The sequence below is a fragment of the Helicoverpa armigera genome, chromosome 22 (assembly GCF_030705265.1).
Source record: "Helicoverpa armigera isolate CAAS_96S chromosome 22, ASM3070526v1, whole genome shotgun sequence".
Taxonomy (NCBI): Eukaryota; Metazoa; Arthropoda; class Insecta; order Lepidoptera; family Noctuidae; genus Helicoverpa; species Helicoverpa armigera.
This window is the reverse complement of record NC_087141.1, coordinates 4,266,009-4,277,101: the sequence shown is the minus strand read 5'-3', so window position 1 is coordinate 4,277,101 and position 11,093 is coordinate 4,266,009. Positions and strand designations below refer to the sequence as shown.

Genomic DNA, 11,093 nt, shown 5'->3' with positions numbered 1-11,093 from the left:
TGAAAGCTTGTATACGTAAAGAAGCTACTCATCGTTAAATATTAACTCAAAGATTCCCAAATCGTAAATGTGAAAGATACTAAATAATTTCGCAATAACTGCGCGTAACAATCCTGAATCAGCTGGCTGAAACACAGCGAAACTTCGAGGGAGTAGGTACAATATAGCTATGAAACCTCTATGTATGTAGTGAGGACAGGATAGCAAGGCTGTTGCTGGCGCCGCTCTTGCTTCTTATCATTCGTGTAGCGGCTGACTGCGCGCGGCGTCGCATCGATTTTTCCACCAAACAAACCATTCCCAGCCATCAGTTGTATTGTAAACACGTTTCATAAACAAGTGACGCTCACAGACGTGCTCATACCATTTAAAACATTATTGTGAAATGTGAAAGTTTTCAAGGAAAAATAATGCGCCACTCCCCGTGGGCAGAAAACTACAATGGCCGCCCAAAATAAAGGTAGGTAGGTTATACGCAGATTTTCCATGGAAATTAAAATAAATACGTGTCTTTGTGGATGTCTGTATTTTTTTGTGAGTTGTTAAAAATCGTTGTTCATGTCTGTGATATGTAATTGTGCTTGTAAATATTTAATAGGTTGAGTATTAGGTATAAATTAGTCGTGTTGTAGTTTTGACGTGCCGATAACATGAAGCGTAGGCGAATGTCGGCCATGTGAGTGTTGCTCGTAATGTTGTTTCTATAGCGGGTGGAGATAAGGGCGGGTTTCAAAGTTTCACGGCCGAACACAATTCTATTCATTAAATAAATTATAGGAGTCATTAAGTAGGACCTGTAGCGCTAATCTGATAAATGTAGTGGAAGAGTTTCTCTACTACAACAGATGAATGGAAAATTTAAGCTCGTTTAATTAATTTAGGTAATTTAAATTAAACCCAAATTAAAATCGAATTAAAATACTGCCTAAATTTTGAGTTTAATTACCTAAGAGCGACTTTAGAATTACATGAAAGAAGTGTCAAAGACGAGTTTGTATTTTTTGTAAGTATTAATATTTTTGTTAAACATTAAATACCCATATTATGTACCCACCCACATTTATAACACATAATATAAGTACGTACCTACTTATACTTATATCTATAGGAATGGATTGTCCCTATTCTGTCACGTTGCTCAGTAGATGGGTGGCCGTGAAAGTATCTAATCAATGTTTTATTACTTATAGCTACATAGTATAGACATGTCTTTGCAATTTGATTGTAGGTAGGTATCTATTATTTGCTATACTGAAGAACACAGGACGTAATTAAATATCCTTTGCTTATCATATCATTCAGAAATACAGGCTCCACGAAACTAAGATTCATGAATTTCGTTTCTGTGTTAGAGGAACCTTTGTGAACATGATTATGTACTCTAAAAATATGAAAAATTGTAATCTATATATATTATTATAAAAAATTATCTCTATATCCCTTGGTCACGTCATCATGCGTGAAGCAGTTATCTCGAGACGCGAGTGCAACCGCGGGCGGAAGCTAGTTCTTTATACACATAGGTACACAAGATCTAAGTAACAGTCTGTTCGAGGTCTTTTAAAAATATCTAATGGCACGTTTCGAATGCTTACATAAATCTGATATTGTGATCTACATCACATTATAATACTATCACTTTATGTACTTTAATATTTTATAGGCACGCATTCAAGTCAACATGTAGTTGACTTAGATGCGTGGTTGCGTGAAAGCAGGTATGGATGTTTCTAAACCTCTTACGCAAAAACTACTGAATGAAAATTTATGAAACTTAACAGTGATTTGGCTTAGATATCCATCACCATAACACACTTTTTTGCGGGTGCGAGAAGTGGCTAAACTTATGTGTACTTCAATTTGAATTAGTTTCTTTAGACACGAGCTATTGGATCTAAGAATACATACAAAGAACACAAGTGCAAGTTAAGCTATATAACTGTTATGTACTATTTAAGCTACATATGTATAGATGTATTACTAAGCGCTTAGTAACATTGAAATTCTGCTCACTGAACATAATCCATGTGAGGATTTAGACTGAACATAATATTGCTTTGTCATCAGGATTATAAGTTCACATAGAAATCTTCCGAAATGTAGATATTAAGTATAGCAATACGACGACGTAGAAGACAAGGTATTTACTACATTAGGTACTATATTTTCTATGCTGTAGTGTCTTAAAAATATCGGAAGTTAATGCAGATAGAAGAATCTGATTGTAGGCCATGGCGCGCTGGTCTGATTGTAAGCCATGACGGTTGTTCTCGCTAAGGAGATCAACAGGATATAATAATATTACATTTACGCAGACACTGGTGCACTTCACTTTGATGGCAATTCGAAATGACCGTAGAGAGATCAGTCGCAGGACTAACATTTACTTGCTCTCCGGTGCATGGGTAGCAATCACCAACTTCTAGACTCCGGGTTGCTTTGTGAAAGTTTCTTAAAACCCACAAAGAGATTTCAGCTAGACCAGAGTACCCCGAGCATAGCAGTTGCGCCATGCGACTACCATAGACCATCCTGGTAGTTTACACATATGATACTTAATTGAATTCAAACACATCATTTTATGTGTGTTTCAAAATAATTTTGTTGTCTCCAAGCCGAAGGTTTGTGGACACAAATATATGAGGTAAAGCTACATGATTGATGTCTCCAGGCAATTTGGTAGGCTTTCAGCAAACGGTGGCACAAAATTGCTTGGTGCCCTGTCGCGGCTGTCATCCGCTGGTTGGGGCACAATTAATCTTGCCTCTGTAGAGTGCCTGCTAAACAATTTTTATTTTTTCCTAACTTAAGTTTGCCCCTGTCCCTTTTAAAATGTTATTGGTAAACTGTCATTGATTTTTTGTCTACCGAATATTATTTTTGTAGCTACCCTTATTCATATTGATCAGTAAACGAAACATATACCTATGTATATGTAAGTGATGGTCGTACATAATCCGATTACGCAATCAATGGAACGAATTGGAATAAAGTCGAGTTTGGACGAATTTCGCGTTAATCCTTAAACGTCGATTACAAACGCGTAAAAATCCGGATTACTTTAACCTGCTACTGAACATTAAATGTTTACGTTTAGCTTACTATCTAGCGTTTAATCCCAAGGGAGAAGGTACTCAGGTGTCTGAAACAGGCTTTGAACGTTTTCACACTTCGGGTTTTGCATAACTTAATAGCGAACGAACGTAGATGTTGTAAATAAAAGCTCTTCCTTCAGTATGTTATAGTTTTACACCTAGATTATTTTTACTTAGTGCAACGACTATGTATGTAAAGCAACATACATATTTTGTTTGAAAACAAATAAAATAATTACCTAGTAATTTTAGTTTATTTTTTGCTATAGTTGACACTGTGTAAATCATTAAAAAATGTTTAGTTCAGAATCTTTGGTGTTGGTATAATATGTATGAGCATTTTATAACTACACACATAACCTTCGCAGCAGACGTAAGTTTAAATTCCTTCTACAAATATTTACGTAACAAGCTTTAAAGGCACGTAAATTAGTTGGAACTACTTAATAGGTTTCTCCAAAGTACACGAATCCATTCCCAGCTAAGTTTAATATCCTTTAATAGGAAACAGACGGAGTAGCTATGCAAACTAACTTGGCTTCAGCGTGCATAGCTTTGACTTTATTCCGAAGTTCGTTAGATGCACTACATGTATGAACATTTGTCTCATATTCAAGCACGTAAGCCGGCGTAAAGGACTAGTCCTTTAAGCATAGCACGAATGACCACCAACCATTTCGAGAAAATAATCATACTCTCGCAGATATGCACACAGGGTTTTCAAAGCCAACGTAAATAAAAAATAGCAGACTAACGGTAAATAGAAATGGAATTTTGCAACTCTAACTGAAAACAAATAAAAAGTTCCGATGGAAAATTAAAAGCTTTTCGCAGCAAACAGAAAAAGTAAATAACCATAGAGTTTGCGTCAGATTCGATATAAAATTTTTGGAGTTTAATACTAACCATTTTCGATAATGACGACTCTGATTTTTATTTAACTTTGTTGAACTTGACATCGTAATGAAATTGGTTTATTTTGTTTACCTTTCAGTGATGTTTGGCAGTTTTCCAATAATTTTCTATTTGCTGGAATTGTGTAAGCACTGTGATGTTCCCTGAGGCGTTCTTTCGACGCAGGTTCTAGGTAATAGACAATTAAGACGAATTGATTATGTTGAGTGACGGTGGATGAGAGAGCCTTTTGAATTTATAGCTGTACTTACTTCGAAGATTAAAGGATTTATCTAGAAAGGATGTTAAAAAGAAAGGGGTATTTAAGCTCAAGTGTTTACCTGCCTGTGGCAAGACAGCAAGTTTAAGTTACAGGCCTAGTAAATGAAATAAATTTTAATTTTCCTATAAATAATACATACAAATATTATACTGCTGGCTTTAGAGGCAGCACCACACAGACTTAAAATTAATTTCAAAGGAGTTTGGCGGTGACACCTATTTTATTTAATATGTACACAATCCGAGAGGGTCGTCCTTTGGAGGATTGGCAACCCTAATTTTCTTCGTAAGCGTACACAGGTTTAGACACAGGTGTGATTCTTTCAGTCTAGTCCAATATTACGGATCATAAAGTTTTAGTTTGGTAATTTGTGAACTTTTCTAAACGGCGCGGGCGTCCCTTTTTAATCTCGATACATAGGTAGATAGGACTTCAAAGTCACTTATGCCATGAGCATGTATGTATGTATGCTACCAAGCGTTTGCTGTATCATAGTTTGAAAGGCACTCGTAATGTCTTTGGATCAACTTAAAATACGTATGCAGTTTAGCATTAGCCTAACTATGAAGTTACTGTTTATCCTTATGAAACAAAAATCTACATTCTCCTCAATGTTGCCATTTAATAGATTAGCTATATTACTCTTTTGAGAGACATTACGGAAGTACATTTTTTTTAAAGAAAATAAACACGCATGGTTTTCTATCCTTTTCTTACCTTACCTTTCCCAGCTAATGCAAAAAGGTTGGTTTTATTGCGCCTACCTTTATGCTACAGTTTATTAACGTCACGCGTGTTTTCCTTGAAATTGAATTTTATTTAATTCGTTAAAGGTTAAGGTACTGTGTAAATGTTGGACAAGATGTAAATGACGTTATGTTAAACCTCTTTCGAGAACAGGTAACTTTCTAACTAAAAAAAAAAACATTAAAAAAGTCTTTGCTTCTTTTTAAATTGACCAACTGAAAAAAAAACAGGTTTCCAATTTGACCTTTGTATGTTTGTCCGCGATTATCTCGCGTTTGGCTGAAGCAATTTTGGATGCGGTTTTCAGAAAAGTATTTGTTACATTCGGGAGAAGGTTTCTGAGCTCTAACCGATTGAAAAAAAGGAGGTTCTGAGTGTTTTAATATTATGTACTGTGTATTAGCTATTATTATTCGTTACTATTCAGGTATGTTTTCATTTAATAAAAGTACTTAAATAAAATATATTTTTAGTGAAAACTGAAAAATGTTTTTACTTGTAATAAACTACAAATATTTTCTGCCGGTCGTAAAAAATATGCCTATAAAAAGCAATATAAAACGGTTCCCTTTGAGGAAGATCGGAATGTTTTCTTTTCATCATAGAGTAAGGGATACCTGTCGGATCGTAATTAAATGTAAAGATGGCCTCCTTCAATGTAATTTCCTTTAATTTTTATTTTAATCTTCGAAAACCTTGTCGACATAAATAGATGATTGACAGAGAAACATCTTCGAAAATATATATTTTTAATTAAAATGTCGTGAAGCACCATATCTTTTTGAATTTCTTAATTGACTCATATATTTATTTAGGTATATTGGAAGATTGAAAGCTAATTAGAGTAACGTATTATAGAAAAAGACCTCAGGCGCGTCTATAGTTTGAGAAACCTTAAAAAATACTGAACGCATTTTCATACAGTTTCACCAACATATGTAAATCATGAAGCATTTTTAGATAAATAGATATGCTTTATTAGTTTCACCAATTTTTACATTTTTGATGTTAAAGTAAGTGACATAATGGGTGGTCTTATCGCTAAGAGCGATCTCCTCCAGACAACCGAAGGATGCATTGACGAGAAGGAAAAGAACATACAGTAGGTATACAGTTAGACAAGGTTATATATACATACCATTAATACACGTGCCACTCGCAAGGCTTCAAGTAATAACCGATTTTCAATTAGTGACACACAATTTAGAGCTAAAACTTGTTATAAAGTGTAGGTGTAACAAACAGACTGACAGACACCCACCCCAGGAACTAATATTTGTCAGTCGAGCAAATATTTGATCCGTAGGGGATTGGAACGTGCTGTCCCACACTACTCGATCCAAAGGGCTGCGAGATTAATCGTAACAGTAAATTGAAAGAGGATTTATATGTCTTGCATAGATTTAAAAAGTTACAATAACTATGTAAACTATGTATTAAAAAATAGATTATTGAATGCAAATATATTATGTATATTAAATATCACACTAACATTGAAATTGTTGTTGGCAATGTGACTTGAGTACTACTGAACAGATACAATAGACAATTGACGAAACTTGACAGTATTACAGCTACATAATAAACCATAGGCTATAGGTATATAAGCCATAGTTTATCTCAGTGCGGGAAAAACATCGTTCTCTAGCATGCTTCAAAACGGTGGTTAAATCTGGAATTTAATACTCAAGAGCGTTTAAAACTATTCGGCTTAAACATAACACATATACCTATGTAGTTTACGGCAGACTTTCATAATTATAAATTAACAAAATATAGTAAATTCGTTCCTTTCGTAATAAACTCTTAATTTTTTTTAATAATGCTGAGTTCAAAACGATTTTTTTATAAATTTTCAAACCTCCCCAATTTACCTACGTAAATAAAATCAGTCCCTACCTTTAAGGGTCCCATTAATTTATAAGTATTTATCGTTTGATTACAAGCGCACTTTTTAGACTTCGCCAGCCGAAGGCTTCAACACAAAACTTTTCACAAAGCCTGATTGACGCTGAAAACTGAAACAAATGAAATGAAATTACCCATTAAACTTGTTTTGTTCGAGTGACGAGTATTGTTCTAGTAAATTAATGAACTAATTACAACGCTTTTTTATGTTAATGAAAGACTTTTGTACTTTGTAGTAAAGGTTTTTTTTGTTCAGAATTTGCGGAGACTTTTAATAGGGTTTAAGAGATGTTTTCTTGGGTTGTTTCAGGTCAAGATTATCGTAAGTAATGGAAAACATTGGTCTATTTTCTTAATTAGTGATCGATGTTAATTTAAGCTAATTATGAAGCTAATAAATTGTATAATCGTTTGTAAAGCAAGACTAAAAATATCGATGATTTAAAGACTATGTAAATAAATGTTGACTATAAATGTTGACCTAACAATAAAATGTATCTTACCCACCCCAACAACTTTCATAACATAACTAAAAAGAAAAGGGTTGTCTGTAATCGTATTAACCTGTAGCATCTACTACGCCGTAGCGCGCTACGCTGCTACGACATCGTTGAATACACGGATAATCAAATCAATTAATTGGAACTAACCTTACTACAACTAATGCGTATGGCATAGGGATGGGGAAGCCGGACTTGTATGACCTTGGACTTATTTGACCTTGGACTTGTTTGACCTTCGACTTGTATTCAAAGAATAGGCTCTTGAGATCTATCGAGACATCATCCTTTTATCGAAGAGAGCTTATAAGGGCTCAAGGTCGAGTAAGTAATAAAAACGATATTTCTTTAATCGATGAAGCAATATTAACTGTTGATATTTTCCTGGTTTAGCTTCAGTGAACGTATTTGGTTTAATGATTTGTAATTGTTAGCTATATTAATTTTCATTTGCTTTCGTTGATTCAATATTTAAATACTGTCAGTATTTTACGTGGAAATAAGTAAATGTAGACTTTCGAAAACGTCGTCGTTTCGTCCAAACAGAAAGAATGTTCTCGTTTCTATCGAATTAATTAATCCGTCCTATTTATCTTCGGAAAAGTTCTAATGATTCTATATAAACGCGATGAATACGCAAGTTGTTATGAAAGGGACTATGAAAACAGAATAAAAAAAAAAAAAAAAAAAAATCAAAATCTTTTTATTTCACATAGGCCTTTGCAGGCACCTATGAAACGTCACATTAGTTGCACGGTTCCAAAAAGTTGGTCTCATGGAGAAGAGCCGGCAAGAAACTCCATAGACACTCTTTTTAAAAAGTAATATAGTCACAGTACAAACAGTCTATTACATAACAATAGTAATCTCACAGAATTATACAATGCAAGAAAGTTAAACTGTAAATCTATACAATGCAAAGGGAGAAGAAAAAGTCGTTTAATTGCCAGGGAAGCCACACATGGAGAGATGAGTTATCGCCATATAATATCTTTATCGTCAACAAAGTCTTGAATTTTATAATAAGCTTTTTTAATTAGGGTGGATTTTAAGGTGTTCTTAAATTTTATATCCGTGAGATCGGTTACACACTTAGGCAGCTTGTTGTAAAAACGGACACAATTCCCTAAAAACGATTTATTTGATTTCGTTAATCTGAATCTCGGAACTACTAGCTTGTGCTTGTTTCTTGTATTAATGGAATGTATATCACTTTTAACACTAAATTGATTTAAGTTTTGCGTACGAACATGATATTTTCTAGTATATAAAGAGAAGGTAGTGTAAGTATATCAATTTCTTTAAATAATTCTCTTAATGACTCGCGAGGGCCGAGGCCATAAATTGCACGAACTGCCCTTTTCTGGAGAACGAAGATTGAGTTTACGTCAGCCGCTGCCCCCCACAGTAAAATACTATAGGACATAATACAATGGAAGTAAGCGAAATACACGAGCCTAGCAGTAGCAACGTCAGTAATCTGTCTTATTTTTCTGACTGCATAAGCTGCGGAACTCAGCCTCTTTGACAGTGCTGAGATGTGGGCACCCCATTGCAATTTAGAGTCAATGGTGATGCCCAGGAAGACGGTTTGACTAATAACATCTAATTTATTATCGTCCAGAACGATATTGAGCCCTACTGGTGTTACATTAGGTAAAGAGAATTTAATGCATTTCGTTTTGGAAGAATTAAGAAGCAAGTTATTCGCGGCAAACCACTTGCTCAGAGTAACCAAGCTATCGTTTACGTCTATAGGACTAGATTCCTTTCTGTTAATTTTGAAGACAAGGGAAGTGTCATCAGCAAATAAAATAATATCAGAGATCACAGACATCATATACGGGAGATCATTTATATAAGCTAAGAATAAAAAGGGACCTAAAATTGAGCCCTGCGGCACGCCCATTTTTACTAATGACCCAGATGAAGTTGAGCCACTTACGTCTACTACTTGCTGTCTATTTGATAGATACGAAAGGACGAGCGCGAGAGCTTTACCACGAATTCCGTAGTGGTTCAGCTTACAAATGAGAGTGTCGTGGTCAACGCAATCGAACGCCTTAGAAAGGTCGCAGAAAATGCCCACAGCATCCCGCGAATCTTCCCAGGCGTTTAAGATTTGGGTGATCAATCTTGCACTTGCGTCAGTGGTAGACCTACCCTTTGTAAAGCCGTACTGACGGTCATGAAATATGTTGTTTACAATGCTTTTCTATTGTCTCAGGAGCTAGTTTAAATATTCAATCACCGTATTGTTAGGTAAACTAGACAATACTGATTCGTCGCTTATCCTAGGTTTTGTCATATTGTTATCTATGACACTGTTAATATTATATGCTAACAAAGAAGCAATCAGATCTTTATATTTATTAGGGAAATACATACATTCCCTTGTTAAATAAAAATCACTAACAAACTTGTTAGTGTCAAAAAACAATAATTTGTCGCTATGACAACATGTCAAAGTGTACATGAAATTGTTCAAACTATGAACATACTTATTTTGTTTGTCTGAAGAGCAATCTGAATAAGGTAATGCACAAAGTATAATATTCTTCAGATCTAGTTTTAGTAAGGCATTGATACCATTAGCAATATCAGATTTCATTAAGTCAAGACTATCACCTATTAAAAGAATTAATGTGGAGTCAACATCGAATTGAGTATTAATTATGTTTTTTATTATATAATTGAAATGTAAATCAGGGTAACAGTGACTAGTTACAATGTGTGATTGAGAGAGTGAGTGTTGAATGTAGGAGCCTATACCTTTACCAAACCTGTCTGTGAATAAAATTGAGTTAAATTGCTTGATGTTACAGGAACCCTTAACAGACTGAGGGGTTCAGGCAGATTAGCTGCAAGCCGGGGTTCAGGCACTGCTTCAGGTTGTGTACAGTTGCAGGAAAGATTATTGGCCAATGCCTCATACTTCTCAGCACTATACTTCACCAGGTCCACTAGCTCACCGGCCTGTTGCAAGCGGGCACTTAGTTCCTTTTGACAATCCTCATATTTACTGAAGATGTAAGAAAGCAATTTTTCTTTCACGGTTAGTTGGTCATGTAGCTGTTGTATGTCCAGGTCATAGGTAGCTCTGCACTGTTCAAGTTCAAGGGAACAAGTATTTAACTGCTGTACTAGATTCACACGTTCTCTCCTAAGGTGCATACAGTTGTTTACCTTATTCTGTTTCCTTACTGTACGGTACTTCCTGATAATTTTTTTACATTTAATGTATTTCTTAAGTTTATTTTACTTAAAGCCAATGGACATTGCATTATGGTAACATCCCCAGTCAGATCTATAATTTCAGCCGAGCTGCACGCTGCTGTGGTGCTTCCTACCAACTCAGTGAATAGGTTGAGGGTCTCGGATGTCTGATCCCTAGCTTTGGCAGACTCGTACAAGGATATAGTCTTGTAGGCCTCACATAACTCGAGCTCAAGATCAGTAATACGCCTCAATGTAAGATGATGTGTTTCACTGCATTCGTGTAATGATGACACTGTTTGCTGTAGATGGTTGTGTTGGTCGAGGAGGTCCATGTGCTGGATATGCAGCTCAGCCAGGTCATTTTTCAAGACAGTGTTTTTGTCAACAACGTTCTTAACTTCCACCTCGCTGTCTTCCCTCTCCTGCAGCAGCTGGACGCATAGTTTT

The 11,093-nt window shown here is 35.3% G+C and overlaps 2 protein-coding genes across 3 annotated transcripts in view; one reads left to right on the top strand and one right to left on the bottom strand.

Annotated features, from left to right (window-relative positions):
• Positions 1-11,093, bottom strand: part of LOC110370826 (glucose dehydrogenase [FAD, quinone]) — a 257,804-nt gene that overhangs the window by 88,544 nt on the left and 158,167 nt on the right. The window lies entirely within an intron of this gene.
• LOC110370840 (small G protein signaling modulator 2) overlaps positions 170-11,093 on the top strand; it is a 71,794-nt gene continuing 60,870 nt past the window's right edge. For both annotated transcript variants that reach the window (XM_064040495.1, XM_064040494.1), the window contains exon 1: positions 170-460. In XM_064040495.1, the coding sequence (XP_063896565.1) occupies positions 442-460 (19 nt within the window). In that variant the 5' untranslated portion in view covers positions 170-441. The remainder of the gene's footprint in view (positions 461-11,093) is intronic.